We start from the raw sequence: 27,926 nt of genomic DNA, 5'->3' as shown, positions 1-27,926 counted from the left end.
TCAAAGAGGTAGTTTCTAATGTAGACTTCACCACATTTCTGGCAAAGTACACTAAAGATGGTACATACAAATGGAGTTGTGTGTCCACAGTCCTGGCCTGAGAAGGCAAGTGTGCTGAGCTCTCTCTCTCTCTCTGAGCCCAGGATGGAAGGCTCACCTGCATCTCCTGGGTTAATTCGCATTTCCCCATGGCTACTTATTTCATTGCTATGAGAAAAAAAAAAAACTGACAGAAGCAGCTGCCATTTCTCATTTCTCACGTTCTGGGGGATCAAGAAGCAGGGAGCTCAGTCTGCAACTAGAAGTAGGTGTCATGTCAAGGCCTGCCTTCAGGATCCCACTCATGTCAAGGCCTGCCTTCAGGATCCCACTCATGTCAAGGCCTGCCTTCAGGAACCCACTCATGTCAAGACCTGCCTTCAGGATCCCACTCATGTCAAGGCCTGCCTTCAGGATCCCACTCATGTCAAGGCCTGCCTTCAGGAACCCACTCATGTCAAGACCTGCCTTCAGGATCCCACTCATGTCAAGGCCTGCCTTCAGGATCCCACTCATGTCAAGGCCTGCCTTCAGGATCCCACTCATGTCAAGGCCTGCCTTCAGGATCCCACTCATGTCAAGGCCTGCCTTCAGGAACCCAATTTTGCTAGTAAGGCAGAAGTCCCAAAGGTTCCACAACATCCCAAAGTAGTGCCACAACTAAGAGTCAAGTGTTCAAACATATGTGCCTGTGGGGAGACGCCACACATCCAGATGTGTGATGCTGATGATATTTGGCATTTTTGTATGCTTCTTGGCCGTTTGGCTTAAGAGTGATGCAGGTGTGCCTATTTGGATACAAGCCCATTGTCAGATAACCGGCTTGTAGATATTTTCTTCTGTAACTTTGCATTTCCACTCTCTTAATTATGCATTTTAAAGCATAAAGTTTTCAAAGACTTATTTTTATTTTCCTGTGTGTGTGTGTGTGTGTGTGTGTATTACATGTGTTTACATGTGTGTGCATGTGCCCAGAGACACCAGACAAGGGTTCTGGATTCTTCAGAGCTGTAGCAATAGGCAGTTGTGAGCTGCCCAGTGTGGGTATTGAGAGCTGAACTCAGATCTTCCAGAAGAACGGCAAGTGCTTTTAAACACTGGGCCATCTGTCCAGTCCCCAGCCTAGACATCTTAAATTAATGTTTTACGTTTTAATGGTCTTAACCATTTTTTTTAAAAAAAAAAAATCAGTCTTTCTTATGATATCATATTTAAGAAATCTTTACCTAACTCTAGGTCATAGCTTTGCTCCCATGTATTTCTGAGCATTTGACACTTTGAGCCCTTAGGTTTGGTGTATGATCTGTTTTGAGTTCGTTTTGTGTGTGATGTTGAGTAAGTGACACGTGAATGCCACTGGCCCTCCCCTCGTGTGCTCTCCGCCACTTTCTCTGATTGCGGCGCACTGCCCCCCCCCCCCGTGTCTGTGCTGAAGTCATCGCTGGACTTCCTAAACAGTTCCCCAGGTCCAGTGTCGTCTTCCTAGTGTCGTGAGCCAGTTTGTCCTAGCCCACAACAATAGGAAGTTTGTTTAGTGACAAAGCCCTCTGGCTTTCTGCCCCTTTAACTAGAACTTCGGTTTATTTCAAGTTTCCATTTGGAGGGCCTGCTGCAGCTGCGGGGTGACTCACGAGGGACCTGACGAACCTTGAGAGCAGTGGGAGTCAGCTCCGGGGCCAGGCCCCTTGCATGGGAGACCCAAGCGCAGCCAGGTCTCTGGGCGAAAGGCCTGTATCTGAGACTTCACTGTGTGTTTTCCTTTGGATGCATCAGTGTGTGAGTGTAGCCACCCTCCTGTCAGCTATGATCAGGTCACAGCAACAATCCTGAGGTTGGCGCTGGAGACTTGTTAAAGACAGGGCCCCCCAGCTCCCTGCTAGTGAGCTTTCTGATTTCCCTGGACATGTCAGTTTTTGAGAGGACTCAGCCACATATATTCTAACCATGTGCATTTTGTTTGTTTGTCTAGCCCCTTTTATGGAGAGGACTTTTACTGTGAAATCCCTCGGAGCTTTCGTCACCTGTCTTTTTACATTTTTGATAGAGACGTTTTCCGAAGGGATTCCATCATAGGTAGGTACTTGAATGGTAGGTATGGAAACGGATGCTTTCTCCCTTCTACAAACAGGATCTCATGCTGGGAGAAACGGGAAATCTCTCCTAAGCACCTGCTGCCCTCATGACTAGGAGAGGGAGATTAACGTTTAATTTGAAGCCGTCCTGGAAAAGACTGTATGGCTCTGAGTCACTCCTGATGGGAGTGGCTTGGTGGCTTGCCAGGGTGGCCTGGCCTGGCGTGTGTGGTCTCTGCATCGTCCTGCCTTTTGGCCTCACAGTGTGCAGGAGAGCTCGATGCTGGAATCTCATGTCTGGAACGTGTTGATCAGGACCTTCTGAGCAGCACTTTAAAGCCCACCATATAGCATGTCCCCACATGTCCCCATATGTCCCCACATGTCAAGAGCTTCTTCCCAGGGTGCCGCAGGGCAGTATGGGCTGTGAACCTTTCTTCTTCACTAACTCTAGGCCGCTCTCATCCCTAACCCCAGCATAGTGGTAGGGATTTAAAAAAAAAAAAAAAGGCCACCAAGAGGGTTCAGGGCCAGTCAGACGTGTTTGAAGTCCATGTTAACCCCTTGTGTCTCTGAGCCTCAGTTTCCCCGTGGCTTCAATCCTGATATTCTCCGGAGACACAGTTATACGAGGAGTGTAGGTTATGGAACAGGCCAAAGGGTAGGTACTATTCTGGTACTCTCTCTAATCCAAGATTATCCAAAGTAGGAGAGCGGTAATGGCGTAGGACCAGAGTTCCCCCACTACAGGGGCAGAGGGTGTCACTGCTGTCTGAACTGCATTGTTCAAGTAGGAAGTGCCTGGCTTCCTCTGTGTTGTCAGAGGCCCCATATTAGTTAAGATGAACAAGTCACGGGGATGCCAGGGATAATACTGCTGAAGGCCAGAGGACACCAACCTAAGCCCGGACGCATGGGAGCCCTGAGCCTTTCAGCCAGAGGCTTGGTGGGTACATGCCAATAAAACTGGGGTTTGGCCTGGAAGTGGGAGGGACATCCCCCACTTCTGCCATCACTTACTTCATACTCAGCTTCGTGCTCGGGGCTCCTACCCCATCATTTTTCACCCCTCATCTGTCTCCCTTCACCCGTCACAACCATTTCACCCTCGCTTCCACACTCCTTACCCCACCTCTCCACAGCACCTCGGCTCTTCTGTTCCACCTACCTTTAGCCTTCACGTGCCACCTTACCTTCCTCCTCACCTCAGACTTTACCATTTTACTGTATCTCTTACACCCGTCTTACCTCAGAACTCACATCTGACTTCATACACTTCTCATACTCAGCCTCACTCTGTATCCTTCATACCGTGTCTTTGTCACTGTCCTGTTGCTGTGAGGAGATGCTGTGACCAAGACACCTCTTTTTTTGTTTGGTTTTTTGTTTTTCAAGACAGAGTTTCTCCATGTGAGTCTTTCTGCTTCTAGGTTAACTCACTCGTTATGATTGTTTCTAGTCCCATCCATTTGTCGACAAATTTCAGGATTTCCTTGTTTTTAATAGTTGAGTAGTATTCCATAGTGTAAATGTACCATAGTTTCTTTATCCATTCTTCAGCTGAGGGGCATTTAGGCTGTTTCCAGGTTCTGGCTATTATGAGTAAGGCTGCTATGAACATGGTTGAGCATATGTCCTTGTTGTGTGGTAGAACATTTTCTGGGTATATTTCAAGGAGTGGAATAGCTGGGTCTTGAGGAAGCCCTATTCCCAGTTTCCTGAGAAATCGCCAGACAGCTTTCCAAAGTGGTGAACATCGAACCCCTACTCTCATCTACCCAATGGACAGGACATTCTCCACAGTTATGTGGAGAGCAGGGACTGACTTTGACATGAACTCTGATGCTCCATATTTGACCACCTCCCCTTTGTGGGGAGGCCTGATGGCACTCAAAGAAAGAATAAGCAGGCTACCAAGATGAGACTTGATAGCCTATGACCATATAGTGGGGGAGGAGGTACCCCTCGGTCATAGACCTAGGGGAGGGGAATAGGGTGAAAGCGGGAGGGAGGGAGGAATAGGAGGATACAAGTGATGGGATAACAATTGAGTTGCAATCTGGATAAATTAATAAAATTAAAATTAAAAATTAAAAAAAATAGTAAAAAAAAAAAAAGTCAGGGTTTCTCTCTGTAGCCTTGGCTATCCTGGACTCACTTTTGTAGACCAGCCTGGCCTCCAACCCACAGCGATCCACCTGCCTCTGCCTCTGCCTCCCGAGTGCTGGGATTAAAGGCATGCGCCACCCAGCCCAAGGCAACTCTTAGAAAGGAAAGCATTGAATTGGGGACTCTCTTACAGTTTCAGAGGGTTAACCCAATATCGTCATCGTAGTGAGCATAGTGTCAGGCAGGCATGGCACTGGAGCAGTAGCTGGGAGCTTACATCTTACCCAAAAGTTGTAGGCATAGAGAGAGGGAGAGAGAGAGAGAGAAAGAGGAGCAGAGAGCCTAAGACTGGGTCTGGTGTGGACCTTTTGAACCTCAGAGCCCACCTCTGGTGACGTATTTCCTCCAACAAGGCCACACCACCTAATCCCTCCCCAAACAATTCTACTGAGAACCAATCATTCAGACTTTGTTTTCTTTTTCTTTCTTTTTTTTTCCCCTCCACTTTTTTTTTTTTTTTTTTTTGATACAGGGTTTCTCTGTGTAGCCTTGGCTGTCTGGACTCGCTTTGTAGACCAGGCTGGCCTCGAACTCACAGCGATCCGCCTACCTCTGCTTCCAGAGTGCTGGGGTTAAAGGTGTGCGCCACCATCGCCTGACTCCCCTACGGGCCATTTTCATTCGGATCACCATACGTCTCTCACTTGTTTTTCATGTCCACTTAACCTCGTCCTCACACCAGACCTCACCATGGCCCTCACACCTCGCTTTCGCCTTGTCCTTACTGCTTTCCCTTCTCATCAGCAATCACCCCCCTCTGTACTTCACCCCTCACCTTTGCCCTTCATGCCAGCCTCACCTCCTCCCTTAGGTCCCACGTCAACTCCGCTCCTTTCACAGAGATCTCACCTTGCTCCTTGAGTCTGAACCTTACAGATGCCTCACACTCAGCGTCATAGTCACTGCTCACACCGGCTTCATACTCCTCACACCCTCACACTTGTTTTCACTTCTACTATATGTCACCTCCATTACCTCATTCCACCCTTCACATTCCTTCATTCCTCATCTCACTTTGCCCTTAACACCTTCATGCCATCCCCACGCCGCCCTGCACCTCACCCCTGCACACTACAGTCCTCACACAGACTGCCTCCCTCCGCTGTACCCACCTTACCTCACCCCTGCACACTACAGTCCTCACACAGACTGCCTCCCTCCGCTGTACCCACCTTACCTCACCCCTGCACACTACAGTCCTCACACAGACTACCTCCCTCCGCTGTACCCACCTTACCTCACCCCTGCACGCTACAGTCCTCACACAGACTGCCTCCCTCCGCTGTACCCACCTTACCTCACCCCTGCACACTACAGTCCTCACACAGACTGCCTCCCTCCACTGTACCCACCTTACCTCACCCCTGCACACTACAGTCCTCACACAGACTACCTCCCTCCGCTGTACCCACCTTACCTCACCCCTGCACGCTACAGTCCTCACACAGACTGCCTCCCTCCGCTGTACCCACCTTCCCTCACCCCTGCACACTACAGTCCTCACACAGACTGCCTCCCTCCGCTGTACCCACCTTACCTCACTCTGTACGCTACAGTCCTCACACAGACTGCCTCCCTCCGCTGTACCCACCTTCCCTCACCCCTGCACGCTACAGTCCTCACACAGACTGCCTCCCTCCGCTGTACCCACCTTCCCTCACCCCTGCACGCTACAGTCCTCACACAGACTGCCTCCCTCCGCTTACCCCCCTTACCTCACTCTGTGCGCGCATCTCACCTTCCTCATCACACCAGACCTCACCTTGCCGTCCATGGCTGAACTCATCCACGCCTCTTCACCTGCATTTCATCTCTTTCCTCACACCTGACCCCTTACTCCTTCATACCCTCTTAGCGCTCACGTCTTACTCCACCGCCCCCTACCCCACTTTGTCCGTCATACCAGTCCTCAGCTTGCTTTTCACACCCAGCCTCCCTCTCCACGCGCGCACGGGCAGCTCAGCCACTCCGCACGCATACCCCACACCATTTCTCATGCCTACCCCTGCACACGCTTTCTCTCTCACTTGCTCTTCATACTGCTTTTTTCTCTTATGGCTTGTCTTAGTCCCTTCTCTGTCTCATCGTCCCTAGAGCTCCTCCACATCTGATGTCAGGGTTACTTGCCTGTGTGTCTGTCTGTGTTCCGTGTCTGTAAGATGTCTGTAGACAGGGATGTGGTTATTTTCTGTGTTCCTTAGGTGTGCCCTTGGCATATGGTCAGTGTGCCATGGGCATGCATAAACACGATTAGAGTTGTGCATATGTAGACACTCACGTTATCTTTAAGCACGTAAAGGAAGTGTAAACTAGAGACGCCAGTCATGCCTATAGTGCTTTTCCAGCCCTGCACATCTGGATTTTGTACATTGTGTTGTTCCTTAATTTATTTAGACGTTTTGCAGGCATTTGTGGAGGGCTCATTGCCAACCAGGTCGGCGAGTTTGCTGCTCAGGGTCCTAGTGGTGCCAGCCCTCAAGGACACCTTTCCTCCACTCCCTCTCTTATTCGTAGAGATTATTTTGTGCAATCGTAATTCCTAGGACAGACCTTTCATTTCCCATCTTGCTTCCCTTCATTTTCTCTGAGTGGAACGTCTCAGTGTCCATTTGGCGTCTGTGGCCTCCCGTACCTTCCTTCGGGGACGCGGAGGCATGTTGATCTGAAGTTCTTCAGACAATTAGACTGTCACATGGCCACCAGATGGTACCAACTGAGAGCCGCCCTAGAACTCAGTCCCCTACATTCCAGCCTGTCCCTGTCAGGGTGACTGGTTGCTTGTCCCTGTTAGCATGACGTGGTTTGGACATCTGATTAAAAAAAAAAAAAAAAACTATGTCCAACCAACAATATCATGGATTTGGCATGGGGTAAAGAAAATGAGTGAAGTTGGTTGAGTGGACGAGGATCTGGAATTTCTGTACTCACCTTATGTCCCAAGCCTAGACTGAAGTCCAGGTGAGGGGAGCAAGACACACAAAGACCTGTGTCCTGATGAGTCTCTGTCTGAAGGGGATGTGATGCTCGAAGCATTGTACATCTGTCTGGCGGCAGCTCTACATGTGTAAGTCACTAGTGGGGTGCTATTCGGAGCGCCCAGGGCTACCTGAGCTGCTGTGCGCCTGGGGAGCTGAAGTGACCTAGGAGCCAGATTTTCACTTTCAAAATCAGCAAGAGCATCCTGGTTTTTTCATCAGTAGCATTACATTATTAGAAATGGATGTGAATTACTTGGGATACTTTATAGGGCCCCAGTTTGAAGACTATTTTGACTTTGTTCTTGGGAGATCTGGGGGTGGCCAGGCTCCACCTCCCTTTCCTGGGCACCCCTCATGAGGACTGTGCTCTTCATCCTTCCTCCTCCTCAGATCTCTGTGTGTCTGTGTGGTGGGCGTTTCCTGCTCTTTGCTGTAGGCTGTTCTCGTACTTTCCTCTCCTACATAGGCCAGTCCAACCCTGACCCAGAGAACCCCCGAGCTCCCAGAGGTGCTGTTTGTGGGGCACACTTGTACGCCGGTGGATTTTGTTGGTGCTTTGTTTTCTTTGTCTTCTCTTTCCTCTTTTCCTAAACAAGGTCTCATTTAGCACAACCTCAAACTCGCTGCGCAGCTGATGAACTTGAACTTCTGGCCTTTCTGCCCTCCGTGCCTGAGTGCTGAGGTGCACTGCCGTGCCTGGCTTATGGGATGCCAGAGACAGACTCTAGGGCCGCACGCATGTTAGGCAGCCACTCTGCCAACCGCACTATTCCCCAGCCTGTTTTACTTTTTTTACAGGAATAGTGGAAGCTGGTGGGAAGATTGCCTCATGGGGGGGGGTTGGGGGGGGCAGGAGGGCTGTTTTTCTCTGATTGTTTCATATGCCCGAGTCAGCTGTGGCTTCCACCAGAAAAGGGTGGGAGAACCCCACATCTGCCACAGCCAGCCTACTGTTTGAGTGTCACCCGGAGAGAGACAAAACCAGGAGTGTTCCTGAGCTCCAACAAGCCATGTGCATCTCAAACATGCTGAGGGAAAAGTGGGTCGTGGTGTCCATGAATGAATGAATGTTGTTAACTCAGGTGTTTTACCAAGGCAGGAAGCTAGGGCAGGTGGTTTTCCTGTAGCTGGGCATGTACTGCATGTGAAAACTCCCTGTCGGGGAACTTGCCGTGGCACCATCTGCTGTTCTGACTGTATCAGGACTTAGCTACGGATTTCAGGCGTTCTCAGGGTTATGTCCTTGGCTGCAGTCTCCTGGGAGTGTTGGGCCTGGGCTGCTCTGCTGGCAGCTCACTCGTAGCTTGGAATCTGGTTCTTCCCAGGGACTCCCCTGGACCATGGCTCACAGGCACAGGCTAAGAAGGCCTGCTGTGAAAGCGTCCCCTTTTGATCACAGTGACATTGACTGGGTTTCATCTGTGTCTGTTTCCTGTGACCGCTGTCCTTGCTTTTAGGCCGATTCCTTCCTGACTCATGGCTTCCGCACAGCTCTGGGCTCTCGGCCCCCGAGTCCAGTAGACAGTAGAGTGCTTCCCCTTCTAAATGTGAAATACTCACACCCTAGAAGCCAGTTCTTCCCAACAGGCCTTTACTACCAGCCTCTCTACTAAAGGGGTGCTTGAGGATTTGGGGATCTCCCAGAGGCACTGAGGGTCAGGATTTGATGCTACTCTCAGGTTTGGGGTGCTTTCTGAGGCACAGAAGGCTTTCTAGGATCTGGTGTCTGAAGATTTTTGGTTTATCTCTGAGGTTGTGGGCATGGGGCTCCTCTCAGGATCTAGCACTGCTGGTTTTCGTTCTTGGGTACTCCTGAGGTATCAGAGGTGTTGCTGTCAGGACCTCAGACACATAATGAGACATCTATAGGCCCTCACCACCACCCCCCAGTGACTGACCCGATGGCCTCTAGGTTTCAGGCTAGGAGGAATGGGCACCCCCACCCCCAGGTGACAGGTTTCTCTTATCAAGAAGGGAAAGGGCTTGGGGGACCCAGTTGTGTGTGTTCTAGAAGAACAAAATGAGGTCAATTTCAGCAGAAGCTCCGAAAGAGGAGGGGGTAACAGGCGAAACATGAAAAGACAAGACCCCACCTCACTGAGGCACAGGCCAGGCACACCAGAAAGTGTAAAATATTATAATTGAAACTCCAGCTGCATCACCACATTTCTACCAGTGTTTGCCTCATATACCAAAGTAAGTGTATGTCTCACAAAATAGTCCCACTGGAGACATCCACAGTTAGGGAAAATTTACCAAGACACACACGAGTTGCTCTGCCTTAGAGATGGACGAGGCTTTGGTTGGATCTGCTACTTACAAAGCGTGGGCCACAGCAGGCGCGTACCATGAACTGAACTCACTGGTTTTTTCCTAAATTGGCGCATTACCTACCGCGCCCCGGTCAGCAGTGTGGGTGGCAGGTGTTCTGGCTTACCTGAGGCGTTCTAACCAAGTTCTTGAAGTGAGAGCCTCTCTGTACAGAAGCTGATGTGAGTGGTGGTTCTGTGGCTGGGGGGAGGGAGGCAGGGTGCTCCTATCTGACAAGCCGCACTCCCCCCCCCGACTGTGTCACAACAAAAAGAAAAAGATGGCTTTGGGCAGATGGGGAGGTGGGGTAGCCTCATTTTACCACCGCCTGCTTTGAGGAGACCTAATCCATTTCACAGCTGGGAGAACAAGAAGGAGCTATTGACAGGCACCTCCTTGTGGGAGCTAGAGCCCAGGAGAGAGGTGCCCCTTGGTTCCTTCACCCTTCTGCGTGTCTCGCATTTTGTAAAAGCTGAATGAAGTACATCTAACGACAAATGCTCATAGTGACATCTATGGCTCAGGACGGAGGGTGACATATGCCCAGCACTCCGTCCGCCGGTGTCAGCCAGCCCATGAAAGCCTTGCGTAGCAAAGACATAATGGTGAGAGCTTCACACTTCAGAGGCTAGCCTCCTGTGCAGTGTGCTGAGCACAGAACCCAAAGATTCTTTATTCTTCTTCATAGACAAAAGCTCAATCTATGAAACTTTTGTTTCATGTGGCTTATTCACAAGAGACTTAAAAAAAAAGAAAGTCAGCTCTCCTGTAGGGTAAAGGTCTGTTTTGCAAGAGCCACATAGTAGCTGCTTTTAGTGGCCAGAGGCCTCAGGACCCCATAGTGGAAAAAAATCAAAGGAGTGCCCAGCAGGTGGGGGAGGGGAGGAAGGCCCTTGTGACAACCACTGCCCTTCAGGCGCATGAGCATGACCACGTGCCATACGCATACATGCCACATGATATGTAAATTAAAGATGCACATTTGTGTTCCATTCTACAGCTTTTATTAGTAGACACACATTATCACAAACTTATAAAGCGTGTTTTGTTCCCGTCTATGTTTTTGCGGGAAGGACAGCAGCCAGGAGGTAGTAGGGCAGCCTGATCTGCTGCCTGGGGGCCTGGTAGGCTATTAATGACGGAAAACAGGCTGACCCCTTTCTCTTAGTGCCTGCTTGCTGCAGCAACTGAGGAAGCAGGCAGGGTGGAAGAGTGCTTATTTGTGAGGACTGGCTCCTGTGCCGTCTAGCTTGCAGGAAGTGCTGTTACACCAACAGGCAAGTCTGGAGCCTTGGCCGAAGCCATCGTGAAGTGTGTTCTGAAATGTGGACTATCCATGTCTTAACCTTGTAGGGACCCCACCTCCTTGACCTCCGCCTCCCCACCCCCACCCCTGTGTCCCCACGGCTCCTCCTCCACAGCCTTTACTCTCTTTTTGTGTCCCAGGCAAGGTGGCCATCCAGAAGGAAGACTTGCAGAGGTACCACAACAGGGACACATGGTTCCAGCTACAGCATGTGGATGCTGACTCGGAGGTGCAGGTGAGGCTCGCAGGAGTGTCGGGCAGTGGTGAGATAAGCTGCAGACTCCGCAGCGCCTGCATGCTGTGTTTTCTCCATGATCAGGCTCCTCGGGCCTGCCTGATGCTCGTGTTTGCTGCTCTGGTTGTTGGCACACTTTGCCGGGCAGATGGAAGCAGCTTCAAAAACACAGAAGGTGGGAAGGGGAGGTGGCACAGAGCAGGCAAAGAGAGCACAGAGTATCTTTGGGTCGCGGCTGTGTTCTGCTATGCTGGGTGAGGGCAGCTGAGCCACAGGAACTAGCCAGCCTCCACGTTCCATCACCTCACGCCTTCCCCATGGCTGACCTGCATAATTTGCCCTCTGGGACTGTGTACCCAGATTACAGGGACAGAGAGATTATGTGGGCTTGGTAAGCAGGCCTGCTATGTGTGACCCTTGAGAAGCAATGTAAAACACTAGAGCCTGGCATGGCTACATCCTTAGCATGGTCACTCTTGGACTTGCCCATAGGAGAGGATGCAGCAGGGGGTCACTCGTCCGGGGCACAAACCTGTTCATGACTGTGGGACTGTCATGAGCCCCTATTCTAGGTAAAGAATGCTGGCACGATCTTTCACTTTGTGGGTGGCCTGCTGTGGACATGTCATGCCTGGAAGCTGGGTCAATCAGAACCCACCAGGTGGCCAGCCTCTGCAAACCTCAGTTTCTCACCTGTAGAGCGGGGATTTTGTAGGCTGAGGAGACTTACATGGAGCTTAGCAGTGCTAGCTACATGGTGGGATATGAGGATTTATGCTCTTCTTATACCAAGAAGGCAGAGTCTGGGAAAAGTCCACAAAGCAGACATGTCGCAAAGACCTGGGCTGTAAATTTAGCAGAGCTAACCAGGGAAGCTCTGAGCCATGTGTCCCTCAAGGACCACAGGCCAGGCTAGCCTGCCTGCCCCACACCCTCAAGGTTTCCCCTCCTCAGCCTGGGTTTTCTGTGCACGGGCCAAGGGTTTCCTTGTCAAGGTCAAATGTCATCCATAGAGTTGGCAGTGAGAGCCTCACAAGAGAAAGGAAGGAACCAAGGAGAACCACATAACCAGGCTGCAAATGGGCCTGTGGAAGTGTCAGCCCTGGAGGGACAGTTCCCTGGCCTCCCAAGGTGGGAGCTGAAGAACACACTGGTCACTGACAGAAGCCATGGCGGTGCCCTAGTGGGAAAGCAGAGACCTTCTGCAGCCAGTTGCCATCCTCTCCACCCCCGGCCCAGGGAGCTTCTCCATTGCTATAGGGGTTTCAGGTCTGTTCCTCCTGAGACTCCCAAGACCACGGTCACCTCAGCACCTCCACAGAGCTGCAGAGATCCCTCTGGGGCATGGTTTCCCTCGGCTTAAGAGTTCATTGACAAGTGTGACATTTCTCGGTTCCTGCTTTTTAACTAGTTGTTTAATTTTTAAATGGGTGCAGATGCACAGGAAGCTGCGAACAGAGGTGCCCAGGGGACGTGGCCGGGAAGGTTGGGTGTTACCTTTTTCCTATCGAGAGATGGGAGGGCCTTGTGGTTCCTAGTGTGGCTGATACATATCACATGACTGTGCACTTACTATGTCTGATCTTGCAAGAACTCACACCACACACACACACACATACACACACACACACAAGTGCATGCACATGTACTCTGTTCAGCAGTTTTTTTTCCCCTTTGGTTTCTTTGTGTAGCCTTGGCTGTCCTAGACTCACTTTGTAGACCAGGCTGACCTTGAACTCACAGAGATCCTGCCTCTGCCTCCCGAGTGCTGGGATTAAAGGTGTGCGCCACTATGCCTGGTTCCTGTTCAGCTTTTTTTTTAGTGTGGTAAAACACACATCTCTCTGGGCAGTAGTTGCGCACACCTTTAATCCCAGCGCTTGGGAGGCAGAAGCAGGTGAGTATCTGTGAGTGTGAGACCTGCCTGGTCTACAGACCCAGTTCCAGGACAGCCAAGGCTACACAGAGAAACCCTGTTTCAAAACAAAAACAAAAGCTGATTGAAAACACACATAAAACTTGCCACCTTAACCATTGCTAAGTAAAATTCAATGTCATTGTGTGGTAGTACCCTGCCACTACCCATCTCCAGAACGCTTTTCAACCAATCAAACGTCATCCATAGAGTTGGCAGTGAGAGCCTCATAAGAGAAAGGAAGGCATGAGGTTCCCAGACCCTGAATCCACTGCTCTGCTAGGCCAGGAGTGAGGGAGGGGGTAGAGGGACATCGTCTTTGCTTAGAACTCATGTGAGTAAACCCCTGAAGCCTGTCTCTTCCTGTAACTGTCTCGTTTCACTGACTGTTATGTCCCAGGCCCATGAGTGTTGTCGTGTGTCAGGATTCCCTGCCTTCCTAAGGCTGGGGCCTGGACCACATTTTACAAACCTGCTAAGCAATGGTTGGCGTCCGCAAGCTGTCGACGCTACTGCTTGGCTATTAGGGCTTTTTTGTAACTTTATTCCGTGTACACATTCGTACAGCAGCTACTAGAATCAAGATCCAGAATCATCCTGTCACCACAAAGCTGTAAATATAGATGCATATGTCAGTCTCATATCTGGAGGGGAACTTCTAATCAATGTCAGAAAGTGACTAAGGTACTGTCGGGGCAGGGTCTCCTCCCCAGGAGCTTGGGTCTCTGGCAGGGACCCCAGCCCTCCGCTCTCCTGAGACCTTGGATCATGAAAGAGATGGAGAGATGGATCAACAATTAAAAACACTGACTGTTCTTTCAGAGGGCCCAGCATCCACTTGGGTGCTCACAACCATCTGTAACTCTGGTTCCAAGAGGTCTAGCGCCCTCTCCTGGTTGCTTTGGGAACTGCATGCACGTGGCGCACAGATATATATGCAGGCAACACACACACACACACACACACACACACACACACACACACACACGATAAAAAATAAATCTCAAAAAATAATTTAAAAAATAAGATTAAGCTGCTGTTGCTGGGCCGAAGAATAAGTACGTGGATCTCCATAGGACTAGGCATCTCTCTGATGCATTCACAGAGAGGCTGAGACGGCTCCTCCCCTCAGTCTGACCTTTAAATGGTAATCGCCATCTTTGCGCCACAGCTGTGGCTTGTTTTGAAATGTCACCGTTTCTAGAAGGGCAGAAAGTGGCATTTGGGTTCTTGGATCCACCTGTTTTGTAACTCACGGGAAAGAATCACGCATTATGACAGAGGGAGCTGAGCCCACGTGAGACACCATGTGTCACAGACACAGAGAAAAAGACAGCTAAATGCTTGGCTTCCTTCTGGAACTGGTGCTTTTCAAAAACCTTTGATAAGCCACGTTATTATATAGGGCCAGTCATCTCTGCCACTCCCCTCACAGGGGACATGTTAGCTACAGCGATGACCTTATCGAGAAGGCAGGGGCTCCAGCTGGCAGGGCACCCTGCAACGTCCAAGGCCCTCCAGTTCTGAATGGTGAGGGGATGGACAGCACTGACCGTTCTCTCACAGGCCCCGCCCCTGCTGTGCCCTCCCAGACCAGTGTTTCTGAACGAGTTACGGGCATGCGATGGATTCAGGACGCATAGAGCATCACCATAGATCTGTAACTCATTACACGTGCAAGGAAATACCAACCTGGGGTTAGCGCTGGCCCTGAAGGTCTGAGAACGGGTGAGCATTGCAGCTGTCCCCGGACTGTTTGGGGATTCATCTCTGGCGCGTCAGGCAATCCAAAAGGTTGCCATTGGTTGTCAAAGGTCAAGAGCCACTTTCTTCTCTGAGGGTTTTGAGGGCATGGGGGCCAGGGAAAGTATTGACTTCCTTCCTCCCCTGGCCCAGTCCTGCCTTTCTTTTTGCTTGCCTTTCCCTGTGTTTGCTACATAAATCTCACCTAGAGACAGCACCACACTTCGCCATGTCTTGGCCTAGTGGCCTCTCAGCTTGTAGGGAAAATTTAGAGAGGAGCATCCACTAGCACGAGCCACCTTCTCACGGGGCCCTGGCCAGGAATAGTCTCCTGTTTCATGAGGCAGCAAGAAACTTGAAGTTTTGTTAGTTTTATGTTTATAGGAAACTAAGCAGAGACCTGAGCTGTATACATCTTCCTGGGGCCTTGACAGTCCCCCCCCCCCCCCCCCCGTGACGGGTGTTGCCAGTCCTCGTTCCCCAAGAGCACACCGTTCACATTCACGCCCTCAGTGTAAAGCGGGCTGCAGCTAGCTTGCTGCCCGGGCAGCCTTCCCCTGCCTGTTGGGGCTGGGCACACCCTCGTTGTGGTCTTGAGAAGCTGCGCCTTTCTCTTTTGTTTTTGGTAGCCTGATTCGGGTCTATCGCTTTGATGGTCTCTTCAGAGAATCTGATTGGGGTTTTGATTTCCTCTGCCTCTCTGCTTTCAGATTTTTGTTTTTGTTTTTGTTTTTTTTGTTTTTTTTTTTTTTGTATTTGTGCTTCGAATCGAGGGTTTGGTTATTTCTGCTTTTAGAGGATTAATTCTGCTCTAAGGGTTACTGATTCTGGGTCTTTCTTCTTCCCAGAACGTGCAGCAAATGTAAAAACAAACAACAACAACCCCACAACCCTCCCCCCAAAACCCCTATTTTAACATCCCTCTTGAGATTTCTGTTACCGGTGTGGTATTCAGGAGTCATCGTCATCTCCATTTATGGTCGTTACTGGTTTCCAGTTTGTTCCCATGAGCTCTGAGAGTGACCCCTGTGGTCTCCCTGCAGGTATCTAATGAATTGCATTAAAGGTACCTCTCTTGTCCCTGGTGAACTGAACAGGGCATTCCCGCTCTATGACAAGATCTAGGAACTCTGATTGGCTCCTCTGAGGGCCTCATACAGTGGAACCCTGCTCCCTGTCACCTCCTGTCACTGCTTTCTTTCATGGGCATCCTTGATACTCATCTTTGTAAGACTGGAGGGGCGAGTTACACTGCTTCCTTCTGGACCACCAAAAGGTGTTCCTCTCGTGGGTCGGAGTGAATTCAGGGCCACCTGCCCGTCCTTCAGTAGGTCTCGAAAAGAAGGAAGGCACCTGTTCCTGTGGTGTGTGGGGGAACTAACTGGACCCAGACATGGGACCTGGGGACACAGGGTGTGGCTCTGAGGAGCTGAAACACAGGTGTAAACCTGATGGTTGTGCACCACACGCCCACAGTGCAAGAGGCCCCTCCCAGCCTCCACCCTGACACCTCACCCTGTAGGAAACGCCCGTGGGTACAGGGATGGAACCAGAGTGACTTCTGGCCCACAGGCTTGCTTAGGGCAGCTTTGTGGTGTAGAGGGGGTCACGGCGTAGTCGGCTGTTTCACCTCCTTCTGGCCTCTCCCAGACCTCTAGAAACGGAAGCTGCTGCTCATTGAGCCGCCCTTGTGAGGGGTGTTTGTGCTGAGTCTCGGGGCACTGCTGCTGGTGTGTGTGGGAAAAACAGGAAACAGGAAGGCAGCTGCCATCAGCTGTGGGCGGAGGGGTCATCTCTCTCACCCCAGTGCTTCTGCCTTTTAGAGCCTAAAGATGAGCTGTGTCCCATCCATTGGAGCAGCGCACAGCTGGGCTGTGAAAATGGCCTGCTGGGGGGAAAGCTGACTTCATGGACCCGGGATGGCCGTTCCTCTTCCTAAGCTCTGGCCCGTGTTCTGGCCTGACTCTGCAGCCACGCAAGCTTCAGGCAGTCTCTACCAGTCTTGGGAAATGGAGCCACAAAAATAACTTGATGTTGTGGTTCTTAGTCTTTGGGTTTTTTTTCCCCTCCCCACCAAACAGCTGTGAGGAGGAGCTAGTGCCCACCTTCCTGGGTCCTTCTGCCTTTGTTAGGGTTCCTGTTATTGTGGGGGAAAAAACCACCATGGCAAAAAAGCAATTTGGGGAGGAAAAGGTTTATTCTACCTTACAGCTTGCAGTCCATCACCCAGGACAGGAACCTGGAGGCAGGAGCTGGTGCACAGGCCATGTAGGAGTGTCACATACTGTCTTTCTCTTCATGGCTTGCTCAGCCCAAGGGTGGCATGACCGACAGAGGGCTGGGCCCTCCCTCTCCATCAATCACTGATTAAGAAAATGCTCCACAGGCTTGCCTGCAGCCTGATCTTACGGAGATATTGTGTGGTTCTCTCTTCTCAGATATGTATACCTTTGTGTTGAGTTGACAAAAAAAAAAAAAAAAAAAGCCAACCAAGACACCTTATGTCAACATTTTGGGGGTGGCAGAAGCAGGAGGCACAGCGCCATCACCTTCAGCAGCCTGAAGGAGTTTCCCTAGATGTTTAGAGGCCTCAGGTCAAGTCAAATCAGGATTTGTGGCTTCGGTGCAAATGAGAATCTCAGAACTGCCTGGTAGAGAGCAGAGCTGGGATTTAATGAGTATAATATGTAGACTTAAGCATGAAGGTTAAGAGAAAGGTTCTCAGGAGAAGGACACACTTGAGAGCATGGGTGTAATCTTTACAGAGAGTGGCAGAAAGTGGAACGCCCAGTGTGGGTACAGGTTCCGCAAGGACTGTCACAGTTCACTGTTCTTTACGATAGGATGTAGGGTTTGGGTAATGTTTGAAGTCCACTATCTTTGAAGAGATGCTGAGCCTAACTGCGGTCGGTCGGTCGCTGAGGAGCTTCTGAGGGGCTCCTGACAGAATTCCATCTGATCAGGTGAAAGCCTAGCTGCCGTGAGTGACAGAGAGCGGTAGGATGTCTGTGATGTAAACTAAGTTCACAGTTTTGGGCTCTCCGAGGCAGGGCATTGTTTGAAGGCTCCGGAGCCCAAAGGTTTTGATCACAGACAGCCATGGAGACTGCCTGGTTTAGCCTTCCCTTCTCTAGGTACAGACATCTTGGATTAATATTTGTGTGCCCCTAACCCATGGGAGGTCCCACATCACACGTGGATCCTGCCGGGGACCAAGTCTTTTTCTCCTGGTGCCTTTCCCTCTGCATTCTCATGGTGTGGTATAGATGAACAGGACACTTGGGCTGCCAGCTACTTGCTACCCTTCTAGAAGCATGCATGAAAATTAACATTCTTCATGAAGAATAAAACTCGGATGCTCTGACCTCCCCATGGTGATTGTAGCCCTCATGGGAGAGCCTTTCCTACTGTGTCTCCCTACAACATGTCCTGCATATAATTTACACAGCACTTTTAGGGGCCACGTGACCAAGTGTCCTTTTTTTTTTTTTTTTTTTTTTTAATGCTCCTGAATGCATTACCTTCTAGCTAGTATGTCAGTGGGCTGCACCCACTCTTAGTGTCTGAGCCTAGGTTTAGCACCTACTGGTGTAAGTGCCAGCCACTTGAAGGGCCACAGACTTCCTTCAGACCTTGTCTAATTGTGACACTGTCCTTGTGCCTCGTAGGGCAAGGTCCACCTGGAGCTGAGACTGAGTGAGGTCATTACAGACTCGGGTGTTGTCTGTCACAAACTCGCTGCACGGTAAGTCACCCAAGGAAGTTGCCCTTTGCGTCCCTCTTGTCCTCGACAGAACTGATGCCCACCCCCAGCGTGATGTGCAGCTCTTGAAGATAGCCTGACTCATGCAGCTAAGAAGTGGAACGCCACCTTCCAGAGCTAAAAATGGAAATGAGCTGGCACAAGGGGGTAGCACAACAACAGTGAGGTCACGTGGGTGCATAGGAACGTATGTGTGAGACCCACCCCTAGCTAAAGCTAGTCCCAGGATTTTCCCAGAGCAGTCAGCCTCCCTGTTAAGGGTGGCCAGCCCTTACAGCAATCTGTGGCTCCCAGGAAGTGTGGATATACGGATTCCATTTTGCATGCATGTTTCAGATTGGCCTCACCCTGGTCCTGGGCGTGCACACCAAGTTGAGACCTGCCCATCAGACCCTGCCCCTAAATGTCCTAGGCAGATTCTTTGCTTCCTCTTTTTATATCATGTGCAGAGTGGTCCACACATCACTCCTGTCCTTCTGGCTCTCGGGTCTCAGTGGCAGAGTGGCTCACGCATCACTTCTGTCCTGCTGGCTTTTGCATCTCATTGGTGTTCTCTCCATCTACTGGGGATCCAAGTTGTGTCTTGGAGGGTCTTCTATGTGGTTGGACAAGTAGGAGTGGGATCTGGTGGCCAGAAATGTCACCATCTCTTTTGTGTTACTGTATCAAAATACCTGAGGCCAGGTAACTTACAAAGAACAGAGATTTGTTTGGCCACGGTTCAGTTAGGCTTTGTGCTAATGTCCTAATAAGGTAGAACACCTCACAGTGAGACTGAAATTCAGCTATCGGCTGAGCTTTCCTCTCACTACCCTGAGCATGGTTGCTATGCTCTGGGAGCCTTGAAGAGGCCTCAGATAAGACAAAAAGGCCATTTGTGATAGGGATATAGAAGAGTGACCCCGAGAAGGGTCTAGTCCTGTAGTGACCACTGGACACACCCACTCACCTTCAGCTGTCCAGTAAAGATGGGAGGCTAGCAGCCCACAGTGTCCACCCCAGCCCTCACTGCAGCAATGGGATATAAGGTTTCAGTGTTGGCTTGGTCAGGAGTTAGTGTAGATATGACCTTCTGAGACTTCTCCCTATGCAGGGTTTTCCTGAGGAGCTCACTGATACATGTGCTACACCTCAACATCATTGCACCCACACAGCACAGGCGCATCCTGAGGGTTCAGTTGAAGAGCGAATCTTGTAAATATTAAACACGGAGTGCCACTGTTCTTGTACTGTCAACTCTAGATTTGGAAACTTGGTGCGTTTCAAATGTTTCATTCACAAACTTTAGGAATGGTTTAGCGGTGGTGGTGGAGATACAGCGGACACTTTGTTAATTTCTCTTGTTCACACAGATCATGCCCTGTGTTCGTGAAACTTGACTGATGTAAAGTTGGGCTTAGATGAATGAAGTGCACAGTGTGGGACTATTCCTGCTTCTAAGTCAAATCAACCTGGCTTCCAAATGTCAAGGGTGGCTCAGTGGTTAAGCACATTTGCTGTTCTTGCAGGGGTCCAGAGTTTGGTTTCCAGTACCCACTCTTGGGTAGCTCACAAACTCCAGATCCTGGGAATCTAAAGCTTTCTAGACTCCATCGGAGCCCACACAGATACATACATGTTCATATATGCACACATGCACACACACATATGTGCACATGCATGCATGTAAATAAAAATAAAATAAACCTTTAAAAATATGAGACTCTAGTGAGTACACTCTTAGGGTGGACAATTTAAACAGTCAAGGTGATATACTTCTCTGCACTATGAGGGACATAGAAGGCCAGCTGGCTTTCGAGATAGGATTTCTTTGGGTAGCCCTGACTGTTCTGGAACTTGCTCTGTAGACTAGGCTGGCCTTGAACTCACAGAGGTCTGCCTGCCTCTTGTCTTCTGAGCACTGGGGTTAAAGGTGTGTGCTACCACCACCCAGCTGGCTAGCAGGTTTTTATTTGAAGTGACACACCCTACATGCAGATGGAGGGTTCTGGGCTCTTTCTGGTCTGAGGTTACTCTGGCCATTTCAGGGCTGGTCTCATGTTGAACTGGAGAGGGAAGGCTTTCCCACTGATCTCCACTGCAGGGCTGGTCTCATGTTGGACTGGAGAGGGAAGGCTTTCCCACTGATCTCCACTGCAGGGCTGGTCTCATGTTGAACTGGAGAGGGAAGGCTTTCCCACTGATCTCCACTGCAGGGCTGGTCTCATGTTGGACTGGATAGCGTAGGCTTTCCTACGAATCTCCCCAAGAGCTGGGGAGAGGCTGTAGCAGTGCTCTGCAGATGCTGCAACGGGTCAAGCAAAGATGTTCCATCTATGTCACAGGCTGTGAAAGTCACTCCATCCCAGTATGCCCCAAATGTGGTCATGTCTGCAGAGCCTAATGCTGTTTTCTGATCAATAGCTGAATCCCGTAGAACACAGTCTGCTGTAGATTGAGACTGTCCGCCCAGGCAGTTCTTCCTGGGCCAGCAGCTGTCCCGGGTTGACGACTGTCCGCCCAGGCAGTTCTTCCTGGGCCAGCAGCTGTCCCGGGTTGGCTGCTACCTACGTGTCTCTGATGGTTCTGGTTTTCTTCCCTGCGCTTATCACACAAAACTCAGTATGGAGTCGCGGCCAGACAGTCAGCACTCCGAGTCCGACTACCATCTTGTGTCTTCCTGCTGTGCCAGACAAGCAGACCTGAACTGTGTGGAGCCGCCTTTTCACAGCTCCATGCACGCCGCTATTTTCAGAGTAGCTGGGATGGTGACAGGGTCTGAAGGGCATTTCTCCAGTGGGCCTGTTGATGGATGAGCCAATGAAGAGAGAAGAGTAACCAAGGGCTACGTGATCAGAACAGATGAAAAACATGTCCCAGAAGACAGAGGACGACACAGGGTTGGGGAATACTGGGTAGTGCTGGGCACCCCACAAGGCACATTTCCCCCAGCAGGGAGTCCTGGAAAACAAGAGGGTTGGGTAAAGAAAGCCTGGCAGGGTGTAACGGTCTCACGGACCCACGGGTGACAAGGAGGAGGGAGAGACAAGCCCCTCTGATACCACACACAGAGAACACTCAGGTAAAATAGTCCCCGGCACTCAGAGTGGGCCTGAGCTCTTAGGCGTGTGCTTCATGCAACGCCTCTCAGAGATGTGCCTTCAGCCTCTCAAGATGCAGGCAGAGGTGCTGGGGGCCCTGTTGTGGTCTGTCCAGCTGTGCCGTCAGCTTGGATCAGGCTTGAGATGCTTCTGTTTCTGAATGACTGAGTCCCAGGAACTGGGCCCTTATGAACAACGGTACATGGGAGGCGCCATGTATACCTTTACCACTTCAGGAGCAATGTTCAAAGGAGTGCTCCAATCCCCCTGAGAAGGGATACATCTTAAGACATGGAGTCTCCCACTCCCATGGGCAGCATGGGCAGAGCACAGGCTGAGGGGAGCTGTAGGGTGGGATGTATGTCCGGGGCGGGGGGGGGGGTCAATCTCAGCCATGCATAGAGGACCACTGAGAGCTTCCTGGGCTTGCATGTGTCTAAGAACCTCTTGTATTTCTTCCAGCCTAGGGAAGAGCCTTGCTGTTGCTCAGAACACATAGGGGAGCTGCAGCGTTGTGAATGATGAACTGTCTCGCACAAAGGGTAGCCTCCCCCAGAAGGCATAAAACAAAACCTACTGAACCAGAAGAACCCTTAACCACAGCTCAAAGCCGAGTCTGGCAACTTTGTTCTTTAATAACCTGGCTGCAAAATAAGAAAAATAATAAAATAAAAATTAAAAAAAGCTGGATATCTGACCTCAACTTTTTATAGAGCCTAGTATCTGCTCAAAAAGTCCATGTTAATGGAGAGTGGAATTAAAAACCAGGAGGTACAGTCGGCAGAAAGACCAAGAGTGGTGGAGACATCGGACTCGCAGGCCGGTATAGGAAAGGAAGGAGCAGGTGTCAAAACTCTATGAACAGCCTGCCCGTAGACAGGGATCCCAGGCTGAGAGCTTGTACTATGGGAAGGCAAGAGAGGCCCCAGGAAGGGGCTGCAAATGCAGGCCTCTGAGCAGCAGAGGGCAGTGCTAGCCCTGGGGTGACACCCTGATGCTTAGATGTCACCTAGGTTCAGTGGAGGGGTTATGACTGCAGTGGCCACAGGGCTCAATACCCTAGAGAATTTGTAATTACCAATCCACATCATTGCCAGGCCATAGACCTCCTGGCCTAGAACTCCTGGGCAGTGGCTTGGTCTACTGTGACCAACGTGTCCTTTCCCTAACTACTGTCTTCCTTTGTCTCAGCATCTTCGAGTGCCAGGGCCTCCCCATTGTGAACGGGCAGTGTGACCCTTACGCCACAGTGACCTTGGCCGGACCCTTCAGGCAAGTCATCTTTCTGACATCTTTCCCTGCCTGGGTTTCAGATCTGGGTTGGGTGGGGGTGGGGGATGGCAGGCCATGCTCTGGATTCAAGAGGGTGGCACCCTTTTCAGGGGGGTGAGCGGGGGGTGGGGGTGCACTTTGAAGCAGAGTGTGTTTTATAGATTTATGGCGGTAAAGTGCCTTTGCTTCTCGGAAAGCCTTCGTGGACTTCATTCCGGGTATTTTTGGGCTCAGAAAAGGTCTCTGTTTTACATACCATCTGGAGGTGGAGACAGACAATGCTTGTGAGATAAATAAAGGTGGTAAGCAAGTGTGTGTTTGACAGCTCACTTTCCAACCCATCTGGAGCTGACAGCCATTTTGCAAATCCTGACTCTTCCTTTCTTCGCTACAGGTCTGAAGCAAAGAAAACGAAGGTGAGGAAGAAAACGAACAACCCCCAGTTCGATGAGGTGTTTTACTTCGAGGTTGGTGCTTCAGTTCAGACGTCCTGAAGAATTTTCAGCCTTGGCACCTAAGACCCGTGAGCCACCTGTGTCTCGGGAGCTGTCCAGGCCCAGGCCAGGGAGCCTCAGCTCCTCATGGCACTTAGGTCCCTGAGAGGTTTCCTCCCGCTCAGGACAGAAAAGCCATAGGTCTCTTTCTGAACCAGCTGGCACTGGTTGGACCAAGCAGATCTATGCTGTCACAGTTACCAGGATTTGCGTTTGGGTTGTTTGTTTGGTTTTGAGGCTTTTGTTTTCCTGCCTGTTCACCACAGCTTCCCCAAGCAGGGTGAGGTTTATTTCACCGGAAACGTGAGGGTTTGAGCAAAAAGCGGAAATGATTCAGTCAGAGCACGCTGGGGCCTCTTAGAACTAGTCCAGGATAGTCCAGAAGGGTGAGGCTGGGGGCTCCTCTCAGCCGTGCTACCTCCTGTTTACTTTTTAGCACCAGGTTCTGGGGGGTGTGGGGGACCCATCTTCAGAGCCTGCCACATAGAAGGAGGGAAAGGCAAAAACATAGCTGCCACGTGGCCTCGTGGTGTGACGGGCTGTAGACCAGCATGGTGGTCCAATGCCTTTAGCTTCCTGCACTCAAGAGTTAGACACAGAAAGGTCACCACAAGTTTAAGCACAGCCTGGTCTATAGGCCGATGGGGGTTACATAGCTAGGCCTTAACTTCAAGAGCATAGGGCCTGGGGAGAGGGCGCCTCAGTTTGTAAAGTGTTTGCTATGCAAGCATAGAGACCTGAGTTCAGGTCCCCAGAACCCACATAAAAATCCAGGTATGGCAGTGCACACCTGTAATTGCAGTTCTTAGGGTGAGGAGGCGGGGTGGATCCCTGATGCTCATAGGCCAGCCAGCCAATCAGTGAGCTTTGCTTTAGTGAAAAGGACATGCCACACACACATACATACATATCACACACACCACACAAACACATGCCACACACACCACACACAAACACACATACACATGCCATACACACACACATGCCACACACACATACACACACACCACATACACACACCACACACCACACACATGACACACATACACACCACATACACACCACATACACACACCACACACACCACACACATGACACACATACACACCACATACACACAGCACACACATGACACACATACACACCACATACACACACCCCACACAGCACACACGTGCCACACACATACACACCACATACACACACCCCACACACCACACAAACACACACAGTGCACAGAGCATACACAGATCCACAAACCCAACTAATAAAAGCCACACAGCTTTGGTGGCACAAAGACTTGCTGCGGTGCTGTGGGGGGCACAGCTTCTCAGATGTAGAATCTTGAATTGCCTGAACAGGGCTCCCACCCTAAGACTGGCACTATCACAACTGTGCGATGCTATAAATCTGCACGAACGACTGCTGTGGCATTGAGTTAGGAGTCAGAGCAATGGACAGTCTTCAGAGTCAACCCCATGGGCTCCTCCACAGTGGAGGTTGGTTAGAGGCAGGAGCAAGATGCCCGAGGCAGGAATGCGGCCTGAAGGGTACAGGGCGGTGTGATGGGGAGTAGCCCTCCACCACTGTGCAGCTAGGAAATCCCTGCCATACAGGCACGCAGAGATGCCACAGAGTGAGGCAGTGCCCTGAGGCCTCACTCCAGCCGCAGGCTCTCCCGGTAGGGCTGAACGTGTGGTCAGAAAATGTGAGACTTTAGTAGGAACTGAAAGTCAAAGCCAGCCATGTCTGTCCTTGTCTGGGCCCCCTGAAGTAGCTCCCCTAGGCTGTTACAACGAGGCAGGAGTGAGGCCAGGCACTCCTGACACTGCATCCACTGTCCTACCATGTGAGACCCTGCATTTCGGGGCTACGTGCGGCTAATTTACTTGCTAGAGATATGAGCTCCAAACCTAGATTAACTAGGTGACCTGGAGAAACTTAAGAACCGTGTTGTAGGGGAACCTACCAGGCTGCCAAAGGCAGGTTGGGTCCCTGTTCCTCCCGTCCCAGACTCAGGTGCTGCCACTGTTAGCTTTACTGTCCTATGACTCAGCAGCTACACCCAGCTTACAAGTCCTTATCACTGTATGGCTTAAGCTGGGCACAGACTTGTGGGGGTGGGGCACACATGGGAAGAAAGTAAAGTAAAATGCCTGGCTGACTGTTCACACACACACACACACACACACACACACACACACACGCGCGCGCGCGCGCGCGCGCGCACATTTTAGGAGGAGGTAGCTTCCAGACCACTTTCTTCCTAGACTTACATAGGGTCCTCCTTGCTGGGGGGTAGCGGTGATCGGAAGCCTGGAGCCTGCCCGGGAAGGTGATGCTTCAGGAATACCCAAGGCTGAGATGGGGCATGTGTCCCTGAGCGTCGCCATGGGTGGGCTGCACCGACATCTTAGTGAGAAGACAAGGAGACGGTAGGGACAAAGTGCTATCCGGACAGGTTGGTGTGAGAAGACAGCGTGTCCCGTGGGCGTTTCTGGGAGAAGCAGCTGAGGCAGGTGTGGTGTTTAGGAGGGAGGCAGGTGCTCACCATTGCCTCAGCATCCAGTAAATTAAAGCACGTAGGGTTAGGAGCGTGAGTGTCAGGTTGGAGACTAGGGCTTGGAGCAGACGGCCTCCCTCCAGCCCTTGCAAAGGATGCTGAGTGCGGCAGCATCACACCCAGCACAGTCAAAGTAGGGCCAAACCCTTGGCCAGTACTCTGAGCCTGAACTGTAGTTCCTGTACTTGATTATTATTATTATTATCATTATTATTTTTAGATAAAGATCTCATGTATCTCAGGCTGCCTTTGAACTCGCTATGCAGCTGGGAGGACTTTGAACTTCTGATTGCCCTGATTCTGTCTTCTGAGTGCTGTGGGTACAGGCATGAGTGTTAATACGGTGCTAGGGGTTGACCTCATTGCTTTGTGCATGGTGGACAGGCACTACATCATCGGCCAGGAGCTCGCCATTCTAACTGCAGAAGAGAAGGATGTTAGATCCTTCCTTCAGTTTTCTCACCTCTCCCAGGGTGCAAACTCCCCAGAGTGTCTTGCTAAGGTTGGAAGACAGGTTGAACCACCACAAGAGTTGTGACTTGTCACTGTTGCTGTGACCTGCTGTGTTGGGGGAGGGAGAGGGGCTTGTCCATAACTTTTTGAGGGTAAAAAGGAAACTGTAAGAACCCAGGTTGCTGCCCTGTAGACCTGCCTTCCTGCCTCATGACATTAGGACCAGCATCCTTGAGGCCTACAAGGTCGTGAACTCGACGGGCAGTTTAGAGATAGAAGGAGCTGCCTCTGTCTTGAGAAGCCAGCCCCTGCCAATGGCTTGTTGTGGCCTCAGGGCAAGTTCCTAGCCTAGAAACCCTCAGCCCCAATTCTCATGGGCAAGTGTATGGCCCTTCCCCTTGGGATGCCAAGCTGTACCCTCCCGGCTGCTTGGCAGAGGCATCTGACATTGCTTATCCCCATCTGAATCCAGGTGACCAAACCCTGCAACTCCAACAGAAGGTCCCACTTTGACTTTGAGGAGGAAGACATAGACAAACTCGAAATTCGGTGAGTCGCTGACAAAGGGTAGGTGGCATCTAAGAGGCAAAGAATAGTTACTTAAACAGCTTCCACCCTGCCTCCCCCCAAACTATTAAGGTAACCCTGGCACATGGCAGCCACAGCTGTTTGGGGGCCTCACCCTCAAAGGTCTAGGATCAGTTTTAGAAAGCACCAGGGAAGAAGATGAGCCTTCTCATCAGCGCTGCCTCATGGAAAGGCTGCTGGCACCCAGCAGACCTCTTCCGCCAGGCTATTTTCTGAGCAGAGTCTGGCCCATGGGGCTTTGGCTGCCCCTGCAGAGCCTGTCTCCTCTGATGTTATTGATTCTTTTTGGATGCCGTGTGGGCCCTGGATGGGTCTTCCCTCTCTGTTGCTATAGAAACCAAGTCTTCTGTAAAGGTTGGTATGCACCACCCCCTCGCCGCTGTGGACTAAGTCCATCTCAGCTGTTTGGGAAACACGCTGGCCAGCAGGGGCCTTCATCACTGGGGTGGGAGACACCAGCCGCCCTCTGGGTTCCAACATCTATTTGTTCTGCGTGAAGTCCCCTTCCCCATCCTACAGGTATGCTCTGTAGGACTGTAGGGCTGGCAAGGATGACAGAAGGACAGCCCAGTCTTCTGAACCGCCCTCTTCAGTAGCAATGCCTTATTAGCCACGGTGTGACAGAACCTGTATGAGGCTTTCGGCTCTCTCTGGCCATGAGCCTTGTCAAGCAGTTAGTGCCCCCAACCCACCGTTATCCTGGTGCTATTTTCAGCTCTTAATTTGAGGTATCAAGGAATAATCTCTTGGGGACAAGGCATCACCGAGTGGCCCATCCCCGCAAGAAGCAAACAGGCCGCAGACTGTGTTGTAGCTTGTGGTTCCTTGGGACCCAGCTACAGGCCCTCCAGAGGGTACTCCCTTGATCATGGTTCATACCCCCACAGTCTAGTGGTTGACAGAGACAGAGGCAGGGCTCTTAAGTTTTAGGAGCAGAGCTAGCAGG

At 51.0% G+C, this 27,926-nt stretch overlaps 1 protein-coding gene across 1 annotated transcript in view; it reads left to right on the top strand.

The window, feature by feature from the left end:
- The window catches only part of Rasa3 (RAS p21 protein activator 3), a 112,723-nt gene that overhangs the window by 59,339 nt on the left and 25,458 nt on the right, over positions 1-27,926 (top strand). Inside the window, exons 3-8 of the mRNA XM_051169963.1 lie at positions 2,009-2,112; positions 11,015-11,109; positions 18,436-18,512; positions 22,802-22,882; positions 23,277-23,349; positions 26,865-26,941. Of these exons, the coding sequence (XP_051025920.1) occupies positions 2,009-2,112; positions 11,015-11,109; positions 18,436-18,512; positions 22,802-22,882; positions 23,277-23,349; positions 26,865-26,941 (507 nt within the window). The remainder of the gene's footprint in view (positions 1-2,008; positions 2,113-11,014; positions 11,110-18,435; positions 18,513-22,801; positions 22,883-23,276; positions 23,350-26,864; positions 26,942-27,926) is intronic.

This window comes from Acomys russatus, chromosome 27 (assembly GCF_903995435.1).
Source record: "Acomys russatus chromosome 27, mAcoRus1.1, whole genome shotgun sequence".
Taxonomy (NCBI): domain Eukaryota; kingdom Metazoa; phylum Chordata; class Mammalia; order Rodentia; family Muridae; genus Acomys; species Acomys russatus.
The sequence above is the reverse complement of the archived record's forward strand: the minus strand, read 5'-3'. Positions and strand labels throughout refer to the sequence as shown.